The sequence below is a fragment of the Parasteatoda tepidariorum genome, chromosome 3 (genome assembly GCF_043381705.1).
Source record: "Parasteatoda tepidariorum isolate YZ-2023 chromosome 3, CAS_Ptep_4.0, whole genome shotgun sequence".
Taxonomy (NCBI): Eukaryota; Metazoa; Arthropoda; class Arachnida; order Araneae; family Theridiidae; genus Parasteatoda; species Parasteatoda tepidariorum.
Window position 1 is genome coordinate 69,725,079 of NC_092206.1, and position 24,899 is coordinate 69,749,977.

At 29.1% G+C, this 24,899-nt stretch overlaps 1 protein-coding gene across 2 annotated transcripts in view; it reads right to left on the bottom strand.

Annotated features, from left to right (window-relative positions):
* Window positions 1-778: 778 nt before the first annotated feature.
* The window catches only part of LOC107444074 (putative sodium-dependent multivitamin transporter), a 33,364-nt gene continuing 9,243 nt past the window's right edge, over window positions 779-24,899 (bottom strand). For both annotated transcript variants that reach the window (XM_016058148.3, XM_071178812.1), the window contains exons 3-13: window positions 21,429-21,494; window positions 18,450-18,569; window positions 17,426-17,580; window positions 16,463-16,603; window positions 13,961-14,096; window positions 12,404-12,611; window positions 11,003-11,157; window positions 8,307-8,530; window positions 5,399-5,496; window positions 2,712-2,824; window positions 779-1,996 (exon numbers count right to left, since the gene is read on the bottom strand). In XM_016058148.3, coding sequence (XP_015913634.1) covers window positions 1,913-1,996; window positions 2,712-2,824; window positions 5,399-5,496; window positions 8,307-8,530; window positions 11,003-11,157; window positions 12,404-12,611; window positions 13,961-14,096; window positions 16,463-16,603; window positions 17,426-17,580; window positions 18,450-18,569; window positions 21,429-21,494 — 1,500 coding nt within the window. In that variant the 3' untranslated portion in view covers window positions 779-1,912. The remainder of the gene's footprint in view (window positions 1,997-2,711; window positions 2,825-5,398; window positions 5,497-8,306; window positions 8,531-11,002; window positions 11,158-12,403; window positions 12,612-13,960; window positions 14,097-16,462; window positions 16,604-17,425; window positions 17,581-18,449; window positions 18,570-21,428; window positions 21,495-24,899) is intronic.

The following is a 24,899-nucleotide window of genomic DNA, read 5'->3' on the forward strand; positions in this document are numbered from 1 at the left end:
GTTTTTTCACCATTCGCTTAGTGCTGACATCTAGTGGGAATGTTTGTCAGAATTGTTGCGAAGAACAGCACCTTTTCTATATCTAAAGTTTTGAAGAATAAGGAAATCATTGAAATGTGTGGAAACAGTTCATTTGATGCTAGGAAAGACAAAAAGTGGTTTATAATTCTATTTGCTTTTTTTTCTAATTCATTACGATCTTGTGAAATTGGGCGAACTGTAAAATGTATTTTATTAACTCCATAAAAGCAGTATGCAACTCTTTTTTCGATTTGTAAAAAAAATAAAACATTTTTTTTATAACATGAATTCAGACAAAAATAATCAAGTTTATACAAAAATACACGTACATTTATTTAACATTACTGTCCTAATAGGGTTTTTTATTCTTTTTTTTTGCATCTTATTAAAAAAATGCGTTACTTTAACCATTTTTTTCTTCATTATAAAAAAGTCCACGGATTAAAAATTAGTATAAGATATATTTAGAGAATATCAAATACTATCAACAAGTCTTATTGAATATCAAATGGTCAATTTCTGAAATTTAAAAGATTTTAGAGCGCATTAAAAAATTTTCACAATTCCTCATTTTATTCGATATTTGTTTGCCAGTAAACATAAACTCTTCACTAACAGTTAAACTTAAGCAAATAAACAAAAAAATAATTGAAAAATGAATTTTTTGTTAAATATTTATTACAACTATTTTAAATGCAATCAAATTATTTTTAACATATTTAATACCTTTGTTCAAAAACTAAATATGATACAAATGAATAGTTGAACCACAAACGTGTATTTATATACCCTTTTCTTCATGTATAAATAATAAAAATACATACATACATAAAATATGTAAAAATACAAGTAACTGCATTATACTCTGCAATTCAGTCTAAACAAAACAAACACTTTTCATGAATTTGCGATGCAATTTATTTTCAAAAATATATATTTTCAGTAACTATAACGCATTTTGGTATAAAATAAGCAAATGTTTGTAATTAATAAACGTTAAATGAACTAAATACCTCATTCCCATTTATTTTTTACTCCTCAAAAGTGAAATAATTTGTAAAAAAAAAATCGAAATGAAATGATTTGCATTAAAACGTCAGAAAAATTAGGTAATTAGGAGAATGAAAATGAATAATTTAAAAATAGAAATAATAGGTACATATTGTCATTAATTACTTCAATTGTTTTTTATCAATCAATTTTCCGAGCCCTACAGGAACTAATAAAAGAAATTTGCTTACACGGAACCTTTCCAAAATTCCTGCTAATAACGTATTTAGGTTATTCTCAAAATTATAATTAATATTAAAAATAACTGGAAAAAAAAGATATAAATGTTCAGAAAATAATTTTTTTTAAATTTACTATCATTATAATTTTTTTTACACACTCAGTGGATGCGTAGTATTTTATTTTAAAATTTTAAAATAACCTAAACTGCTGTTAATTTTTATTTTAAGACAGCTTAAAAAGTATTAGTATAAAATAATATTTACCTTCACTAATTTACTTTTAGAATTCCATTCTCAAATTCTTTTTTTTTTAACTTCATATGCTTCTTTTTCTTTAATTTTACATAAAAATTTATTTTATAAAAAATTATTCTTTTTCACAGAATTTTATATTGCACTGAAGTTATTTACAAAAGTAATAATTTGATAATTGTTTGGTATTTAAATTATTGTCATTTGAATAAAATTTTTATTATTTGTGATACATTTTTGCAAAAATTAGCATCAAGATGTCCGGTATTAGCAATAAAATTCACATAAGAGAAATGATGATAAATGAATATATCCCATATGGATCTTGGACTTGATGATGAATTAATGAAGTGAGAATCGAATCTTGGTCATAAATATGAAGTAATGTATCTTGTGTAAGCTTATGGTCAGGATGATAAAGAAGCAACTGGTTGTAAATGTCCATTATAAATTGTATGAATTTTTGTTGAATACTTTTCCTTCATTTCTACCTAAAAAAAAATAAAGAAAAATTCCCAAATTTTAAATATGCAATATTTTACATAAATTATTTATTTTGTTCGTATTGAGTTCATATGAGAAAAAACATACATTAATTTAATGTGTAAGAAAAGAATAAAAAAAGGAAACTATAATAATGCATTAAATTAATTTATTTCCATTTGGTTACCAATCTTTTCTGCATTTTCATATAAATTATTTCAAAATTACAAGCATATTTCTAATAAAAAATGAGATAAAATATGTAAACACATAAGTCATAATATTTGCTACAAAAGTTACATAAAATAAAAGAAAACAATATTAACAAAATAACAATTAGAAAAATAACAAAGAAAAAATATAATAATAAATAAAAGAAGGTTAAAAATGTCTTAGTGTTAAACAAAATATTAAAAATAAATAACACAATTTTTTTATAAATAGAAATTTAGGAAATATACTAATTTTTCTTTATATGGAAAATACTACAAAATTTCATTCTTGAAAAGGATTTTGTAATAATTTTGTTGAAATTTGAAATTATAAAAATCATCATTTTCTGCTTATTTAAAAATCTTAAATCAAGAAAATAAAAACCTTCAAGGTATTATTGGATTTTAAATATATTAAGCATTATATATTAAAGAATATATTAAGATTTCGTAAAAAAAATATTAATATGCAGAAAGTAAAGTTAGGCTGTGAAAGGTTAACTTGTATTACTTCTAAATGCTTGTTATCTTCCTTTGGTGACACTTTCATGGTTTTAAAATACAGCTTTCGGACAAAGGGGCTAAAATACTCAGGGCTAACATCTGTTGGTTCTATAAATAAATCTGAAAAAAAAATTTATTTTAGTGCCATTACTTGAAATCTAGAGATGTCGTATTTAGTTTTAAAGCCTAAGGACAATTGCAACTTTCCAGAACAAATCTTTTTTTTTTTTTTTTTTTTTTTTTNTTTTTTTTTTTTTTTTTTTTTTTTTTTTTTTTTTTTTTTTTTTTTTTCTGAAACTGCGTGTAAAAATATGTTTAAATGATTTTTCAAAAATTAAAAGTTATTGAGGATATGGAGTTATATTAAGTGCATCGTTTTAAAATCTATAAACATTTTTTGCATTTTTCAGCTTGGTAACATCGATATCCCAGGAACTTTTTTAAAGTTATATTTTTTTACTATATGTTTATAGGAAATCGAATTCTCCGATATGAAATTTATAAAGAATTTCGTTATTAAAATCGACTTACGATAAAATATATATTGTTGTTACTTATGCCACTAGCTAATAAGCTAATAGTCCCGCAGTGGACTGATCGTTAAGACACGGTTCCCATCAGATCACCGAAGTCAAGCATCACTGGCTGCGGTCAGTGTGCGGGTGGGTGACCACTTGGATCAGTCTGCGTAGGAACCGAGGGTGTGCGGTATTGGTCCTCGTTAAACTGTACTACCGTAAAGTGCTCGACTTCGCTTGCAGGTCGTCGGGCTACCGAAGCGGGGGTGTCATCCCCTCTGCAGAGGATCAAAATTGTGATGGCATGTCTTCGGATCATCCTCAGGGATGCTTCCCAGACCGTCGCCAATAGCCCATTGTGCTGCTCTAGTGCGACGTAAATGAACAAAAACAGCTGATAAGCAGGCCTGCTTGTAATCAAATCAATTTTAAAGGTAGAGGGTGAGTTTATCGTTTTTTCAGAAGCGCCATCTATGGCCAAGAATACGACATCAGCCACACACACGTCACAGCCCGTTTAATAGGAAGGACGCAATTATACTCCATCCATTCATCCATAGATCGTAATTTTGACGTGAAATAGAGAATGATAAATCTCCAATTCAGTACCCCAAAAGGTATTGATCGAATATGTGAATTTGGAGGACTTTGTGACCCTGACAGATTTAATATGCAACAGTCACCATTTAACACACGGGGATTATCGGGCCGGTCGGATTTGAACTCCCATTTTCACGAACACGAATCCAACCAGGCAAATAAATTCTCAGTCTAATATAAAATATATATTATCTAAATGAGTATCTCTAAGAGGGATTTCCTAGAAGACGTTTTTCGAATTACAAGATTTTATTAAAAGATTTAAAGATTAAAAGAAACTCCTTATAGGACCGCTTTAACTCTTGTAAAGTTCAAATTTCTAGAACTCATTTTCAGGCATAATTATAGGAATTAAAAAATTTTCAGCTTTTATCTAAAACTTTTTATAAAGGTTAAGGCCATAAAAATATTACTTGCGTAAATATAATGCATCTCCGATCTTTTAAATAAAGTTTAATATGAAACAAAAAGAAACATCAATATTTGTTTACTACAATAAGGAAGAGAACTACAACTGGGAACAACATTTAACTAATTTAGACGGCAGCAACAAATGCGTTCATGGGTTTAAAAGAAAAATAATTATACTTCTAAGTAAAAAGAAAAAAAACTACACTTCTCAATCATGGATTTTTTAAAACTTCGTTCTTTATTTAATTTGATTCAGCGTAAAAATGTTCATAAAAAATTGTATTTCTTATGAATTACACATACTAAAACTTTCTTAACTTATTGTTTTTAGGGTCATTTTATTCAGCTTAAGAAAGAATATATCTTCTCTAAAGAATATATCTAACAGCCTTTTAGTTCCTGTCTTTGCCTTCCTCCTCTTCTAACGTCCAAAATGTCCTTCCCAAAATCCAAAATGACAGTTAGCAAATCAAAGATATATTCATATTATAAATTCGTGTATTTACTTATTGTATTACGTGAACATTAAACTTCCATACCAACTTTAACCCACAACTTGAATATTTATATCTTTACAAACATCTACGATGATCAAAAGGATAAAACGGTTTATGTCAATAAAAACTGAGTTTCAAAGTTTGAGATATTACAGGAGCAAGCATTCGACAGAAATCAGGGAAATAAATGAATACGAATGTCACAGATGATTTTTACATCCCCTAAAAAGGAGACTTTCAAAATAAGATTTACAATTTTTGATACTGAAAAAGAATTAGAATTTGTAAATCGGGTTGCACCAGAACGATTTTTTTCTCAAAATCCCCGCTCAATCAATACTTCCTTACTAGTACTGCCTTACTTACTGCTTTCCACTTCACTTTTCTTCCCTCTTCTTGTCTGAGCAGAAACCGTTTTCCCCCCTGAACTGCTCATCTTTACTGAGTAATAACTGTCGGGGAGTGATTTTCTAGAAGTAACTGATCTAGAAGTAACTTAGAGTAAATGATTTCACATTTTTATTAATTTGTCAAATATTATGAATTCTCAAAGTGCAAGAGATGGCGATCCAATTGTCATTTTTTTTTAAATGGACACAACCGTTTTTTCCTTTTAATCTTCATTATTTTTTTAAAATCAGATGGGGAAAGATTTATGATTGACATACTTATCACAAAGCTCGCAATGTAACCAACTATAACGACTGCCATTGCACCAATCATAGAAAACCACAAAAAAGACATCTTATATGCTGGAAAGATGTACCTTGAAAAAATTAAAATATATTGAGAATTATTTATCAGCAAAAATATTTACATTTGGAGGAAAAATATACATGATTAAAACAAACTCTTAAAAATCTTCGGCCCTTTTTATGTTCAAATATATGACCACAATATATGACCACATTAGATGAAAATCAGTGTTAAATACAATCTCATACACTCGCCAACTCGTTATCAAATGTAAACAATCAAGGACAATATACAAAGCACGCAAACATTGGAGTTTTCGAAAGCGAAAAAAATTACGCCTCCTTATTGCTTAATTTTATTATTATATTTCCGTATAATTTATAGATTATAGAACGAAACATGACTTGACGCTTTATAATTCTATTTTCTGAACAAAAAAGCAATAAAATGGTAATTTCTTTTTAACCGATCTGATGTCTTTCTCATTACACCAAAAAGAAACTCGGAATAACTTTTCTTTTCTTTAATACGATTTATCTTTATTTTTCGTTGTAATTTAATTAAAGTAATAAAAAAAAAACTATTGCTTTTATTCATATATATTCTTGCAATTTTTTTTAAATATTTTACTAGTCTTATATTTTTTTAATTCTTCAATAATTCATTGAAGAATTAAAAAATTCTAACAATTTAATTTTTATAATACAAAAGAGCTGTATTTTCAAAATTCGGAAACGATGAAATACTAAAATGCATATTTCATAATTTCTAAGGTAATGATCAATACTAACCTATTGTTTCCAAAAAAGGAAGAATCAATCAAAAGTTTTTTGAAAAACTATTTCCCCGAAATAATGTTTTTGCTAAAAAATCCTTTCGCAATTACGTATGCAACATGTCATTTAATTCCCTCGTGTCTTTTGGTAATTAATGCAAAATGGAGAAAAAATAATGAATTTCTGATAACATTTCTTTAGAATAGTGATTCATTAAAATTAAAAAGAGTTTTAGTTTTAAAGTTGTTTCACAGTATATTTACCTTTATTCATTATATTTACCTTTTACATCATATTTATTCATTATATTTACCTTTATTCGTTTTGAAGTATTATTTTACAGTAGACAAAATAAATATGGTAGTTTTTACTTAAAAATATCTGCGTTTCAACAGTAAATATTAAAATAACAAAGTTTTTAATATTACAACATTGCATTTCTTGTTGTTTTGAATATTTTTAATACGTGCAATTTTTCAAAATAAATTCAAGCACATTTAGGTACACTAAGAAAGCATATTTTTCATTCTAAAAGAAAAGAAAATTTGATCTAAAGTCAAATTTTGTTTGGTGCGGCTTCTTTGGAGTAGTGTAAGAGAACATTCTATAGCGGCTAATCGGCTTTTATAGTGGTTAGGGAGCTGACCATAAGGCAGAAAGGTCCCGAGTTCCCGGATAAGTCATATATGTCCCTTACTTCTCTTCTCTGTACTAGCTGACCTTCTGACTGAGGGAGCAATATTGGCTCACTTAATGTGGTGTCCATGACAGAGTGGTCAACAAATTTGCCTTTTTGATACCCGAATGACGTAAGTCAATATCCGTGTGGGTATCAGAAAGAAGTATTCTAGGGGTTTAACTGCACCAGTAGATATCTTTAGGTTTTGCATAATGGAACACCAGTTTGGTAAAAGTAGTTGTCTCCCTTTTTGGCGTTGAGATACACGGAAATTTTTCACATTATGCGAATAGGTTTAATATGGTCTAAGAAAACAAATAAAAACAGAGAAAAAAACTCAATTTGGAAAAAGAGATACTTGTTTAATTTTTTCTTGTTTTATTACAGTTTTGTCAATTATTATGTATAGATAGATTAACTAAGTTGCTTAAGATTTTTATTGAACGTTAGAGTGACTATTTAGGTTTATCAATGTGAAAGAGATTTATCCAGAAGCTAAAAATTCCTAAACATTTTGTTTTGATTCATAAACATTTGGCTGTTATAAGATGCAGCTCTTTAAGAGTCCGTTGAATTTAGCAGCATATTTAGTACTTTTCCTTCTTGTTCTTGGTAGTTCTGAAACTTTCTTTGAGACTACCTCTGAGTATGATTGAGTCCAGGCTAGAGCATTCTGTTACATATTCTATGAATGCGAAATATGTTACTCGTGTTTTTTTTGTAAATCTCACGTTACTGGAGTATTTTTAAATGCACTGACTTCATCAAGATTTAGGTAGGCAATTTTTCTCTGTAAAGAAATCGAACTTTAATCTTGTTTCAATCAAGTTCAATCGCAATTGACAAAAAATAAGTTCGTGTCCAATTTCGTGAAGTTAGAGAAAGGGTAAATTTGCATGGAAAAAACCGTAAAAATGGTTCATCTGGTTAATGACGACATTTTGCTAAAAATTACGCAGTCATGCAGTGATTATTTGGGAAACTTTCGCGTTTTTCCCATTTTCTGTTGATTTTTAGCACATTCTACAGGGCCTTAGACATAGGTTAAACTTTTACACTCCCTATTAATATTTAAACAATTTTCAACAACATTAAATTAAAATGTCATATTTAACATTTATTTTATAACTATTCATTTCATATACATTTTATTCTATTAACATGTGCATTCAAATTTAATTTATGTCATTGTCATTTCTTTAAATAAATACGAATAATAAATACGATATAAATTTTCCTACCTTCGAAAGCGTAAGCTTAAATATCATCAGCCTAGAAACCTAGGATGGCTGTAAACCTAACCAATAATAATATCTAAGTGTAACCGCTGAATTATCATTGATATTCAGCAATTTTATTATAAAGATTTTGAGTTTCAGCCATTGTCATGAAGAATAATATTTATAAAATCTACAAATGTAATACCTTTCTTCTTCTTCCAATAGACTAAGAGCTTCTACATTATTGCTGATATTTAAATTCAATAAACTGTTCTGGGTATAAGATATATTTGGAATCAAAGTTGTATTCATGTATGGACACCCTTCTGTGCTTTGAACCAGCTTTGGTACTTTTGCTTGATTGGCGTATGATCCAAATCCAAGCCACGCATTCACAGTAAATCCAACAAGCATTCCTAATAGAGTTCCCTAAAAATAATTGAAATTGTTAAATATATAAATAAAAACAATTATATTTTCGTTAATTGAAAGCTAGATAGCTGAATATTAAATTTATACCCATGATATTTAACTAGAAATAAGGTATGAGCTGAGTGCTACACGTTACACATCACCAGACCATATGAACACCTACCCCCTTTTTTATTGCTCTGTCTTTTAGCGGCAATGGTAGGAATGCCACGTAATTTTGAACACGGTCAGAAGACGTGGACAACTTCTGATCTTGTCTTCAAACTACATCAACACATATACATTATATTTTCGTTAATTGAAAGCGAGATAACTGAATATTAAATATATACCCATGATATTTAACTAGAAATAAGGTATGAGCTGAGTGCTACACGTTACACATCACCAGACCATATGGCCGAACACCTACCTCCTTTTTTATTGCTCTGTCCATAAGCGGCAATGGTAGGAATGCCACGTAATTTTGTACACGGTCAGAAGACGTGGACAACTTCTGATCTTGTTTTCAAACTACATCAAGACATATACATTATATTTTCGTTAATTGAAAGCGAGATAACTGAATATTAAATATATACCCATGATATTTAACTAGAAATAAGGTATGAGCTGAGTGCTACACGTTACACATCACCAGACCATATGGCCGAACACCAACCTCCTTTTTTATTGCTCTGTCCATTAGCGGCAATGGTAGGAATGCCACGTAATTTTGAACACGGTCAGAAGACGTGGACAACTTCTGATCTTGTCTTCAAACTACATCAACACATATACATTATATTTTCGTTAATTGAAAGCGAGATAACTGAATATTAAATATATACCCATGATATTTAACTTGAAATAAGGTATGTGCTGAGTGCTACACGTTACACACACCAGACCATTTGGCCGAACACCTACCCCCTTTTTTATTGCTCTGTCCTTTAGAGGCAATAGTAGGAATGCCACGTAATTTTGAACCCGGTCAGAAGACGTGGACAACGCCTGATCTTCTCTTCAAACTACATCAACACAACCAATGAGAATACTTTTACACAGGTCGGTTGTTTAATACACTATCTGACCATTAATGACCGGACACCCCTCATTTCGGATACATGAGGTGCTAGTATCAAGTCAGTAGGGCGTAGAGCCGCTACGCGCCCAAATCGCAGCTTTAACCCTTCTAGGAAGGCTATCCACTAGGTGTTGGTACACGGCGGACTATAACGACTTCCTCTCTACCAGTGCATTAAGTGACGCCTTTATCGATTATGCGGCCAGGTCATACTCTATGTGCCTCATAATTGAGAGACTGTTTAAAAAATTCATTTATTTATTTTAACTGTTATTTATAATGGCAAGAATAAAAGACAACTATATCAACAAATATTGAGAACCATATATGGAAGAAACATGGAGAAGAACAATCATAGAGAACAAGAAATGCAGTATTAGCGATAATCTATGAATCAAAAAGGCCCCTGGCTTCCCAGTAGAGGCCCATGAGGGTACTTTTATCTAAATCTCGACATAGGATAAGATGGGCGCCATCCATAGCCTATCCCAGCTTATTGAGACTGCAGATAGGATTTGTAACTATACGAAACGGTGTAAGTATATCGAGAAACAATCATAGTCAGTGACAAACATAAACCTGGCCGCAATTTTTTTGTCTTGGTCATTTTAAGACGGCAGATAATTTGTCTTTATAAGACTTTTAAATTGTTCCAACAGAAAGGTTCTTTTCAAACTCCTCAGATACGGTACTTTTATTAATCTTTTTTTTTCTGGTTCAAAAGATACGCTGGAAAGAAATGTTTGTAGAGTGAAGGCCAGTGAATCAACAATCTTATTGCCATGGATTCAACATTTTCTAGGGATCCACTAAGCTTTGCAACAGTCTCAGACATTCAGGAACCACTAGGGACTTGAAGTTGACATCAGAGATTGCAATGTGGGCTGAGAATCACTAAGTATGACAGCTTTGGAGAAAATAGTTAAGTTGCAAGTCAGCTAAGAAAGAGCAATTCTATCGCCAGCAATTATCCATTACATCAGCTGAGTTTGCCAATGAAAAAAAATAGAGACACTTGACCCTCTCTCCGGCGTTGGGTCCCCTTAATCGTCCTTTTTTAAATTAGAGACTAACTGAAGGAAATAAAAATTTTCAGTTCACTGTATTCTTCCAAAAAGATTACATAGTTTTAGTTTCATCAAGTTTCAAATGCAAAGATATCTTTGAAAAATGGGGTTACCGACAAAACAAACCTATAAAACAAACCTATAAAACAATGTTCTCCACCAGAAGATTCAAACAGAACAGAAATATTTGCACAGGTGTTGTACCCTTTGCATGGGTTAAAAAGAGCAATAATAGAAACTTAAGCAACATTTATCTTTGTGTATAAATATTGAATTGTTTTTTATGAAAGCAATAAAGAAAAAAAGGTATAATAGGTTTGTTTCAAACGAACTTACTTTTTCATTGGCTGTCTTGCTGAACATACCCAGCATGTAAATACCTAAGACGGGTCCACCAACCATCCCGAACATAATATTGGACGCTTCTAACACTCCTCTGAAGTTTGCAACTATAAAAGTCAGTAAAAGACACAGTCCTCCATAGCCAACAGCTGTTGAGGAAAAATTGAAAATCACCATATATGCTTATAGTTAATGACCAATATGCACGTAGAATATTAGAGAATAGGATTAAAATAAAGGTACATTATTTCAGAAAAGATTAAAAAAACAGTAAAACAAATTATTAGATAACCGGGTAAAATGACGACAAAACAAAAATGAATGCGGAATATTAAGGAATGGAATAAGGAAAAGTCCAAAAGCATTAAAATGCATGCAGGACATTAAGAAATAGAATAAAGAGAACAATGAGACTATTGAAATTCGCACAGAATGTTGGAGTACAAAATGGAAAAGATAATACAATAATTATACATGCAGAATAATAGAGAGCCATATAAAGGTAAGAATAAAACCGATAAAAGGAAAGAATATGATTGAAAAAATGATCGGATGATTAAAATGCATGAATATTATGTAGAAAGAGAATAAAAAGATCAATGAAAAGATGAAATTATTAGGGTATTGGGTAAAAAGCACGACCGAATGATTAAAATGCATGCAGAATATTAATGAATAAAAAAAAGAGAACGACTGAAAAGCATTAAAATACATGCATGATATTTAAAAATAAAGAGAATGAAAATTGCGTTAAAAATAAAATAATGAAACTATTAAAATACATGCAGAATATTGAAGAGTAAAATAAGAACGATAATGCACTTAACATACATGCAGAATTTTAAAGAATCAAACAAAGGTAAATAGAAAACCTATAATGTGATTAAATTGCGAGCAGAATCTTAGGAATTTAAATGAAGAAAACGATACAACGATTGTAATGCATGCAGAATATTAAGGATCCAAATATGGTGAAACGATGAAAATCTAATATTATGCAGGGTCAACACTAAGCATTCGTCACCTCGCCAAATGCGAAAAAATCGTAAATTTGGCGAAAAAAGTGTGTGTGTTTCCCTAAGTATTGGAGAGTGGTTTATTTCACGTGAAAGAAAAATATTTTTAAAAATTTTTAAGATTTGCATTTGGCGAAATCTTTCAAAAATTGGAGAATACTTTTGGTATTAGGTTAATTTACTAGCTAATAATTTGAAATCCTTAACACGGGTCCTCATTATGGGATAAAATAAATAAAAAATCGCCAAGTGAAAGGTGGTTTTTGAGCTAGTTTCTCTTATAAAAATATTGTTATATCTAATATAAGATGATTAATTAAGATATTGAGTAAAAATATAGTTAATAACTAAAAATTTCTAAAATAATGCTATTTCTCACCAATGACTTTAGCCAGAAACGCAGCCCAAGATTCAGTTAAGCGTTTGCAAAAGCAGTATGGGCGAATGAAATCCTCCATTGTGACCGCTGTCAGAGAATTAACTGCAGATGAGATTGTACTGAGAGAAGCACTAAATACTCCAGCAATGCAGAGACCAGAAAGACCAGGTATGTGTGAGAACATTTTGATTATTGCATATGGCATCAGCTGCAAAGCAATGTATCATGCATTTTAGAACAGAAAACAAATAATTGTGTCTATGAAAAAAATCAATAATCAAACAAAAATCACATAAAATTTTATATCAATGATTTGTCTTACCAAGAAATGATCTCAGTAGCTGCTAAAAGCATAAAGTTTAAAAGAAAAAGATTGCCATCTAAAGATACATTGTAAAACACGGTTTCTAAAAATTGAGCATAAATGTTTCAGAATAGCTCTGAAGCAAATATTAGTCGAATTTAAAGACCTCCGGCATTCAAAATGGAAACAGCATATACTTATTTTTGAGCAAAATGCATGTGGAGAGAAAAAGGTGTAAGAGAAATGTTCGTTGGCTGCCAGCAAGATACGAACCAAAGTCGTCCGAAGAAACCGTCGTTCGTACAGCGTTGTTAGAGCAGAGTAAGGAATGCGCTACTCTGACCACCATAGTTGCATACCCTATCCCAGGGAGAATTACGAAGCTTTATATAGTGGTCATCGAAATGAAACATCATGACAAACTAATTTCTAATTCCGTCCCGCAGTGGACTGATCGTTAGGACACGATTCCCAGCAGATCACTGAAGTCAAGCATCACTGACTACGGTCAATGTGCGGATGGGTGACCACTTGGATTAGTCTGCGTAGGGACAGAGGGGGCGCGGTGTTGATTCTCGTTAAACTGTTCTACAGTAAAGTGCTCGACTATGCGTGCAGGTCGTCGGGCTTCCGAAGAAGAGGTGCCATCCCCTCTGCAGAGGATCAAAATTGTGATGGCATGTCTTCGGATCATCCTCAGGGATGTTTCCCAGACCGTCGCCAATAGCTCATTGTGCAGCTCTAACGCGACGTAAATGAACTACAACAACAACAAATTTCCAATTCCAATGGTACCATGGGTGGTAGTTTGAAAAATATGGTTCCAATTGCTTAGTCAGAAGATAGTTTTAATATTTCACTTTTTGCTTATTTCGCTATATAAAAAACTTTTATGCGAATGGAATGCATCTTATGACATGCCATTTCGGTGGCCACTATAAAGTTTCCCAACTCTCCCTTGGCTAGGGTGCACAGCTATGGTGGTTAAAACACCCTACTTCAAAGTTAGAGGGTCTTGTTTCGAATTAGCTTGTCACCATCTAGCATTTCTCCCTCCACAAGCATCTTACTAAAAAATGAGTACATGCTGTTACAATTAGAAATACATGGAATTTTCAGGTTTGGCCATTATTCGTTTCGGAGCTATTTTGACACATTTTTGCATCATTTTTTACAATTTTTTATTATAAATGATTTTTCTGAATTTCTTAGCATCATTCTTTGTCAATATAACAACATTTAGATAGGCTTACCTGATCTGGCGATTCCAATTTGGTATTTTCATTTAACATTGGATCACAGTCATGGTAAATGGAATAGATAACAACACCATCCAAAAATGTAAAAACATTGAAAAGTAGAATGAGAGGAAGACTGTAAAACAGTGCCCTAGAAATAAAATTATAATTGATTTTATTCCTAATAAATTTCATAACGTTTCGGGAAAAGAGGGATAAAATATAAAAAAGAAATAATCGCATACATTATTTTAAAATTAGTTCATTTTAGAGCTATTTAATTATATAGCATTTGATTTTCAATGTCAAAAAGAAAAATATTAAAGGACTAATTTAATCTATTTGTGAATGTATATAGAACTAATTCGAACAATACTATAAAATCATTAATGCAACTTTTCTTTACTCTATTACGAGGATCATAAAAGAAAAACAATGGAGAAAATATTATCACAGGAAATATTTTTAATATTGTTAAAATCAAAATACTTCATTTTAATATTATTTGAATAGCGTTGTTCTTAAAATTTAAAATTAAGTCCCTAGATGACTGCTGAAGTTCTTGAAATATGTAATCTATAAAATGAAATATTAGGTTAAAAAAAACTATTTGGTTTAATCGTCCTTGGGACAAAATCTTACTTGAAAAAAATCAAAGCAACAAAATATTGCGGTATAAAGATTATATTAAGAAACAATTGTGTGGCATATATACGAAAACTTGTTCTTGTCTTATTCGGGTATAAAATACTCTGGTATATAATACTCGGGTTATTCGGGTATGTTCGGGTCTTATTCGGGATTTTAAAACTGAAATTAGTTTTCCTCCAAAAGTTGCAGATTTTTTAATGACCTTTCTAGTAGTCTATTTTTTTTGTCTGAATGTCCAAATTTAAAAACGTTATATATTGGAAAGTCGCTAAATGTTGCAATAAACTTTTAGGGGAGCAGTCCCTATTATACTCTGTTCAGAAACACATGAAGAAACAGTTCATAATGGGGAAGCCTTGTGTATGCCTACATCTCCTATGCAAATTTAATCTTGATGATGTGCCATAACTCTTTAAGAAGTTTATTGCAATATTTTCCCAACTCCATGTTCTATATGTAACTGTAAAGTATGAAACGCCGGCATTGTATAGAATTTCTAGGCATTGCCGGATATTTTTAGGCAAGTAGGAAAATGTGAGAAGTATTACATACTTTCCCTATGCATTGTATAAAATGCCTAGGCATTCTATAGAATGTCAAATGCTATTTAGGCAAAGAATGAAATAAACGTCTTGATGAGGTTATTATGTAAATGATGTGCATGTTACTGTGAATGGCCGAAATCGGTGGTTGTTGACTTTCACCGGCGAATGTTGACAATCACATAGTCGCTTTGGTGAATGTCCGAAATATTTATTACATCCGATTTGATATTAATTTATTCATGGATATAATTACATTTATTCGATATTTTTATACTTACTGACTGTAGATTAGAAGAAACATCAGTGTTTGGAGTATCGGGCAAATGTATACCGGACAATGGCACTTGACCTTAAAAAACACCAGTGTCGAGTATACCGGGCAAATGTATACCGGGAAATAGTACTTAACTAGACCTTTGGTAAATGTCCGAAATATATACTAGGTCTAGTGCCACTGCCCGGTTTACATTTGCCCGGTATATCCTACACTGCTGTTTTTTTTAAGGTCAAGTGCCATTGCCCGGTATACATTCGCCCGATACTCCATACACTGATGTTTCTTCTAATCTATCGTCAGTAAGTATTAAAATATCGAATAAATGTAATCTATCGTCAGTAAGTAGTATAAAAATATCGAATAAACGTAATTATATCTACGAATAAATTAATATAAAATCGGATGACGTTTTGAATTTATCATTCTTGAATGACATTTTGACGAATCGGAGATGAATTTTATATTTTGCAGGTTCCTCATTTGGCATTCTATAGAATGCCTGGGCAATGTGTGAAATATAAATCATTTCATATCTTGCCGGCTAATTTTAGACATTCTATACAATGCCGGATTTCATACTTTGCCGGTAACATATATAAGCTATTTAATGGTGTACATTTCGTTAATAAATAAACAAAAAATATAATTTAATAAAAAACTAACACTTTGTAGCTTGGAGAAAGTAACAGTTTGCGGATTTGAAATCAATGATACGAAAGTATCTGAGATCAGTTAAAAACATTCTCAAGCGACAAAAAACAACAGAAAAATGACCTCCAGTGTTATAAATTAATGTATTATTTCATTCCTATATTGTAATGTTTTTCGTTGTTTCTAGAATTTCAAGCGTTCAAGTTTTCAAGTTTCAGGAATTTCAAGTTTTTTTATATTATTAAGTGTTATATTTAATATATATTATGTGATTTTTCAATTTATTGGCATTGTCATATGAGATACACTTTTTTAGTGAGTTAGCTTGCTTTAAATATGGATTACAATTAAAAGTCTTTTGTTGAGAACAAAATCTAAGGGAAGAAAACATACTTTTGTGCTCTTTTAAGATCTCCAACACTGAGCATCCTTTGTATCTGTGCTTGATTAGTCCCAAAAGTATGTAAACTGAAGAGAATGCCAGACAATATAGAATTCCAAAATGTATACCTTTCTGTCAGGTCCGCTGTTGTGCTACAAAATAAATGTTACGTTTTTCCAATTGTTTTTAAAATTTATTTGTGTTATTTCTTTTACATTACTTGCAATGATTAGATTTTTGATTATTGTAGTGAATAATAATTTTGAAACACGTTAAGCTACGCGATTGCACTAATATTTAAATGAATTGCCCAAATATTTAAATGAATTAGACGGAAAGCTTCATGGTTTTGAATTATTATAATTTAGGTGAAGTACTATTTTCCTTTAAATTATAAATTCATAAATTACCTCCAATTTAAAAAATTCTGGATCAAATTACGCTAAAAATCTGGTACTCAGGGTGCTGGTTTTTTTAACCGTAAAATACATCTTTACTGTAACATGTAATGGAGCAAAATATCTGATTTATTATGTTAATTATTATCTGATTTATTATATAAAATCTGATTTAATATACTTGCTTAAAGAGTATGATTTATTGTAATTATTACTGTAAAAATCACGGTATGATATTTCACGGTAAAAATGGTTTTATGGTTTGTACGGATGATGCACCAAAATTGCCGGCACTTGTTCCGGAATTTTTTAATAGTAAACGTGATGCAAAAACAATTTTAACTTATTTTTGTTATTACTTAATCAACAATTAATATTACTATTAATATATAGAATAAGCTCGTTTTCTGCTTTACTTCATCTCATAATTTTATGTTTTGCAATAATTGCAAGCTAAAGATCTTCCTCCTTATAGGATCTTATTCCATGATAATCCAGCAATTCATTCAAAAGTAGTCCAGAGAGTTTATTTATTGTAAGCTTTCTATTTTATAGTAAAATATTTTCTATACTTACTTAAAGAAAATTATTCTTCCTCCTTCATTTGCAATATTATACACTTCACTTATCCCCCCGACAGCTATTACCCCACTCACAACGACTGCCATGATAGTTATGTACATAAGTATCGCTTGAAAGACATCTGTCCACAGAACGGCTTTCAAACCACCCTGAAATCATAGATCATTTTTTTATAATAAAAGCTAATTCTTTTTTTTCAGTTTATTAATAAAAAAATATTATTTAGAACTCATTTCCTACAAATTTTTAAATCAATAATTTAGTTGAATAATTCATTGCAAAATATTAAAATATTTCGTGATAAGTTTTTAAAAAAATCATTGGGGTAAATAATGAATATTTTTTTAATTACGTGAAAATACAACAAACATTATTAACATATTAACATCAAATATTATACAACAAACATCAAATATTACTATATCACTTGGTCCCTCTTTCTATACTGTTCTAGATAACTGTAAATTTTAAAGGAAAAAAACATATTTTTCACAGAAAAAAAAACTGTTCAAAAAAATACAGATTTTTTTAAACATTTACACATTTACCTGTTTTACTTAGTGTCTTCTCATTAGAACAGGAACATTAGAAAATATGACAGTTTTACTTATTTATTCGAAAGCATTTTTATGCGAAATAATATTTTTTTTTATTTGTACTATTTTATAAACTACTATTTATATATTATTCTTGCAATTTGTTTTGCACATGAAATTCTTTCCTTATTAACAGAAGAAACGCTGAAGAAATAAAATGTCCATTTTAAAAATTTAATGCTTTTTTTAAATTACATGCCTATCAAAAAGCTCTCAAATATTTCCCCTTTAAAATTCACTAAGCATTATTATTACACGAGGAAAAATAAGAGTATTTTCAAAGTTACAAAGGTTTAAAATTTTATGTATTTAGGAACAATTTTAATAGAAAAAAATTCAAAATATTTTTATTTTTACTTATTTTATTTTTCCTTTAATTTTTTGGATAAATTTTGTTGTTATAATAATATGAAATAACTTACTAAAGAGCAATAAAATGTACAAACTACAGCAAGAGATATTACAGAGGTCCAGGTTGAAAGCCCAGTTACAGCATTTAGTGCTAAGGATGGAGCATACAATACAACGGCCATGTACAATATCTAAAATTAAAATCTTTTTAATATTAAACTCTTCAAACAATAAATAATACTAATTTAGAAGAATAAGTATTGATGGTAATTTCTGCTTTCCCAGGTAAGTACTAAAACAATTTATTTGGTTTCCTAGTTGTTGCGTGATTTTGTTCACTCGATAGGAAAACAGAATCCTATAGTTGAGATTGAAAAAGATTGAAGACAGGGAAACCTGTCAAGTTGACCTGCTTTGTCAATTACGGTAAAAAGTTATGGTAAATTATGGATCAAATTTCAAATTTTACAGTAAATTTAAATTTTACCGGACCATGCATTTCATCTAACCTGAACCGGTTTGTGAGTATACCATGTACTAAGCAATTGAGGACTTTAGTAAAAAATAGGTTTGTAAGTATAAAATAAACTTAAAAGTATTGTAAAGAATGAAATGTTGATCTTTATAACTGCATATATGTTCTTGTGAATTATGTTTTAAGCAAACATAACAACTGAATTTGTTATCAGCAAATAGTCCAAATTGACTTGCAAAGCAAAGTTGCAAGGGGTAACCTTACACAGAAAAATACTAATATATTCTTTTTGTTAGACCTTATAATATAATCAAAAAAGTGTCTGCTTGCTCTTCTAGTGTCAGCATTGTACTTTGGTCTGGCTTGAAATAATAAAAATATGTTATCATGCATCTATTTACAATGTATAATAACTTAATGTTTTATGCAAAGCTATAAAGTTTTGAAATACTCCAATGAAATATTATACAATGTTTTGAAAGATTCATTTGATTTGTTGAAAGTAATCCAAGCTACTCGACAGCGTCATAATAAGATTATAATAAGCAAATAAGTTTTATTTGCAAAATTATTCAACATTATAATCAACTTACAAGTTTAGAAAATAAAAACTTTAAATGACTTCCAGCTAAGGCTTTAGCTACCAAATATCAAAGATACAATATATTATGGCTAAAGGTAAAACATGACCGTGTTGTACCATGAACTAATTTTCGTAACTTAAAAAAATATGAAGTGTTTTAATTTATTAAGATTCATTACATTTATTAAAACTATCGCACTCTACTTGAAAGAGTCATTAAAAAGTAAGTTTTGATTGCATGAATATTCAAACTAAATCAACTTACAAGTTAAAAACGACGAAACTCAAAACGGCGGCCATGCAATGTCTTAACTACAAATTATCTAATGCACAACAGATAGTGGTCAAAAGTAAAGCACGACCGTGTCGTACCTTGGAAGGATTTTATTTACTTAAAAAATCTGAAGCTTTGGGCATAATTAGTGCGAGAAAAATTTATATAATAAACAATAATACAGTGTATTTCTGATAAAATTTAGAAAAGTATTTGAGTGATTACATTCCGAATAGGAAGAAAAATAAAATAAAAATGGAGGTACAGCACTTTCTCCAATTTAAAATAAATGTAGTAAATTTAAATTTGTTTACTCTCACTACATAATTTCAATTAGAAGGCTTAAATCATTTGAAACTAATGACTTGATATTTTTGAAATATTACTATTTGCTTTAAGAACACTTGTCGTTCATTCTGAATAAAAGCAACAAATACAATTTTTTTTAAACTTCATTTATGAAAATAATTAAGAATTTGAATGTCAATGTAAAATTATTTCCTGAAATAGGATTAACATTCATTAATTATCTAAAATAGTATTAAAATCCATTCATTAAAGAGTATTAAAATTCATTAATCATATTAATTTTGTTAAAATTAAGTATTCTTAATTTGAAAAATCTTATAAAAAGCATAAAACTGGTTCAAAAATAGCTTTTACACTCTTCCATATTGTAAAAGTCGTCGTAATTATTTCAAATAAAACAAACTGAAATCTTTAATAATCGTTTTTCGTGCTACATAGATTTTTTTTACTTATCTTCTCTGCATTACGAATAATTGAGAAATAAGTGTAATCATGATAATACATGAAATCCCAACTGCTGACATACTCGAATAAATGTTAATATTTCTTTTATCTGAAAACTCTAATCTTTGCAGTTAATTAAACTGTTTATTTTGAAACATTATCTCTTTAATGATTTACAACATCCACTTCAAGTAACTTGCAGAGCGTGTTTATTTTATAAATATTTAGGCTCTTTTGACAACATAGTTATGTAATTCAGAAAGTAATTTTTGGTTATTTCTAGTAGTGCCCTTTAGTCGCACATTAAAACTGCTCCAAAATTTCAATGTGATAAAATCTTGTATTTAATATTTTTTTTAAATGATAAAGAGTAAAATATGCGTACTAGTTCCTTGCATTATTTGATTAGAAATTTTTCAAACATCAATTGAGGTCATAAAAAGAACAAGAAACATTCATTTCTTTTATTTTTCTCTACTTGGTGCAAACTTGAGAATATTTCTTAACATAATAAGAAAATAGTTTAAAAACACTTAACAATTCAAATGGTTCTATATTCTTCATACAATTTTCTGTCCAAAAAGTTTTATTCGAGGTTAAGGCAACGTGTTTTTTTTTCTTTCTAGACGAAATAATCTTCAAAAGACTAATCACTTCTCATTTTGTATATATAAATGCTTTCATTTTCAAGAATAGAAATAAAAAAATGAAACTATCAAAAGGAGTCTAAGTCTTCTTCAATCAAATGTTTTATTTGTTCGGTAACTAAATTGTTAATTTTATGAGATAACAAATGTCTTTTGTATCATTAATTGATGAAAATCGAACAATGCTCTTTTCTTAAATTTATTTATTTTGAATTATTTCCTTACTTTTTTAAATTCATAATGAATTATTAATACAAATTTATACTCTCTCTAATACTATTATATTCATAATTTGACGCATAATTAATTATAACTCACCATTTGAATTGTAAACAACAAGGAAGCAATTGTTCTGGTTGTTTTGCCAAATCGTTTCTCTAAATACTGAAAAATGGAAAACAATTGTACTTTGTTATAATCACAGATATTTCATTATATTCCATAATACTTTTGAAACATAAATTGGGTTCAATATATTGTAAATATTTTAATATATATTAAACACTCTTGTTTCCTTTGTTTCATTTTGTTTAAGTTCAAAAGATATCTTGCTAAATTTTCAAATTTTTTAAATAAAAATTTCTAGCATGACAAGATGCATTACTCTATTGATATGTATCAAAAGAATAACTTAACTTTACAAGTCTCTTAACAACAACACTGTGACACAATAACCCCTTTACATTTTTAAAGCATGCCTGTGCTGCTCTGTTGCTGTGACGCTACACTGTTAAACAATAATTCAATTACAATTCTAAACTAGCCCCTTGAGGCTATGTAGCCCATTTATGTAAAATTAGATAGTTATAATATTAAAATGCCACTTAAAGATTGCATGCTTATTTGATATGTATAGAGTTAACATCTTAAGGATGCTAACCAAGAAATGCACCAAATAAAACATAAATTTTGATATAAATTGTCTAGAAATAAGGAACTAAGTTTAAACATATCGTTTATTTTGGAATCACGTGAATAGTTCGGTTATTATTAATTATTTTATTAAAAAAAAGAGTTTAATCATTTTCCGCACAGGAAAAAAATGCAACGGAATGAGCATGCATCTTTCATTCAAGATCCCACCTGATTGTAACAGGTGATCAACATATTTTTCAAGTCAGATATTTTGTTTACTTTCTTACTTATTAGAACTTATTACTACTTACTTATTGTTACTTTCTTACTTATTACTAATTTACTTACTTATTAGAAGTTTTTTTTCTTACTTTTTTGAAATTACTCTTAGAATTTTTATGTATGCTTTTTTTGTTAAGCTCCGTTTAATATCCATAAATTTAATCTGTGTTATTTTTTAACTGCTAATTTTTTTAATTAAAAAAAATACCTTTTACTTGATATATCTAAGGTATTTCGTGTCAGTGAAAACACTTTTTTTAAAAGCTTTGCTAAGCGTTCGTAAAATGACATTTTACTTTAAAAAATTGAGCAGCATATTAAAAATTATCAGGATGATCAACGTCATATCCATATATCACAAAGAAATATACGATCATATCTTTGACAATTTCTGGAGGAAACTGGTTAAACACAAACGAAATATTTATAACAGTAAAATATTTTCATATCTGTTGCTGCTGAATAACAGAGTTTGTTTATTCAATCATTCGACATATTACCAATCACGTATTCAAAATTTATTTCCTCATTTTGGATTATATTAGACTTGAAGTTAAAAATTACTGAATGAATGATTTAAATACCGTATTGATTTTGATTTTATTAGCAAGGATTATGTTTTTTTCTCAGATTTTTCATCGCGTAAATTTTAACTGACTTTCTTCCATATGTACAATTTTATTAGCATTTGCTTTTACAAACTTTTGTTTTCATTCACTTATTTAATTCTATTTAATTATGTATTGTGCAAGGTATGACTTAAAATGTCTTTTTCCAACTGAAAAATATGTCAATAATTAATCACTATTTCAAAAAAAACATTAAAATTTGGTTATTATTCTTTTAAAAAAATAAAATCTTTAAATAAATAAACGAAAAAAAAAATAAAACGGAATTTTCGAGGAATACTTTTACTAATTATTTAGCATAAATTAATCTTAATAATTGAAATGAAAAATTATTTAAGTTTTTTTTTGCATTATTAGTGGACATTAAAAATACAATAATAGTAATAATATAAGTTAAAATTCTTAAATTATTATTCAATTTTAAGGAAAATAATGTCAAAAATGTTAATACTTTTAGATAGTAAATGAATGTCAAATATGGCATTTTTTAATTAAAATGATTTATATTTTTAAATTACTTATTTCGCATTAAAAAATTTAATTTATAGACTAAAACTATGTTTACTACTAATGCTTTCAGTCAAAAGAAAATGACTCACCTTGACTTGTAAAGATTATATAACAAGAATCCCTTTTTTGTGAAGATCATGTATATATTTTACGGAAGGATGTAATTAAGTAAGGGTTAATGTATTCATGATTATGATTATAAAGAGCACAATGTAATTGTGTAAGGGTTAATGTATTCATGATTATGGTTATAATGGGTACGATGAAAATACAACAACGCTAACTCAACAATTTAGTTTCATTAACTCGTTTCTGGAATTCAGCATGACCTTCTTAATATAACTTCGCAGATGAAACCTATTTAGAGATCACTGTTCATCGAACTTTTGTTCAAGCTTTATTTTTTTTTTTTTTTAAATAAACTCTGTTGACTATTTTAGTCTTACTTTTATGAATGAATTTTCAGAAGATACAGAAACTACAAATGTAGGTAACTATTGCAATACATAATGGCATATCATTATAACATCAATCAATTTGAATACACATGAAATAAAGCTGCAAGTGGCATGAATACTTTACATGAATACTTGTGACATGAATACATGTGACATAACTACATGTGACTCAAGGGTTACATTTAACTCGAAGTAAATTATATAAAGAAAGTATACATAGGCTAAATTTTTAATATGACAGCTTATCGTTCAATTCAATGGAAACAAGTAGTGAAATAAACTTTTTTTGCTAAAAGGCTCCACCCTCTATTCGCTTCGTTCACTAGCCCCCGCAATTACTTCTCATTCACCATTGAAGATCAAAGGAGAAGAACTGTTAACGTTCATTTCTTACAAAAATTAGGATAGGATTGTCATCTGTTATATTTTGAAAATCATCAAATTTCTGAAAACCAATAACGTGGAAAATTGGTCACCCCCGAGAGTTATTATTTTCCTGCAAAGATTGACCGGGTTGTTGAAAAATAGTTCCTGTTTGTGCACAATTTTTTTCTTTCTTGGAATCATCTTTCATGGACATAAGCCGGTCTTCCACTCTTGATATTTTTAAAAGTGGTTCTTCTATGAGATCAATAAGAAGAACATTTTGCTTATAAAATATATAATTATTAAATTCTTATGGAAGCATAATTTATTAATATGATAATCGTAACTAAGTAAAATGATAAATGGATTTGAAAAAAAATCAAATGTACTTGGAAAAAAATTTAACTTAAGAATACAGAAAAGGCGACACAATAAGAAGTAATAAATGAGAATTAACTTTGTTTGTTAGCATTAAGTAACTTCTTTTTACATTAGCATGACAGCCCTTTGTGGGCTAGAGCCATCCCTAGAACTTTCCTCTATTCTGCTTTAAATAATAATTATCTATAGCCTTGGAAACATTGGAAACAGTTTTATCTCTCAGTGTTCATATTTTTAAAAATTTTGATACAAATGTTATCATTTAAATCACGCACCATCTGATTTCCACATTATTTTTTTTAATTATT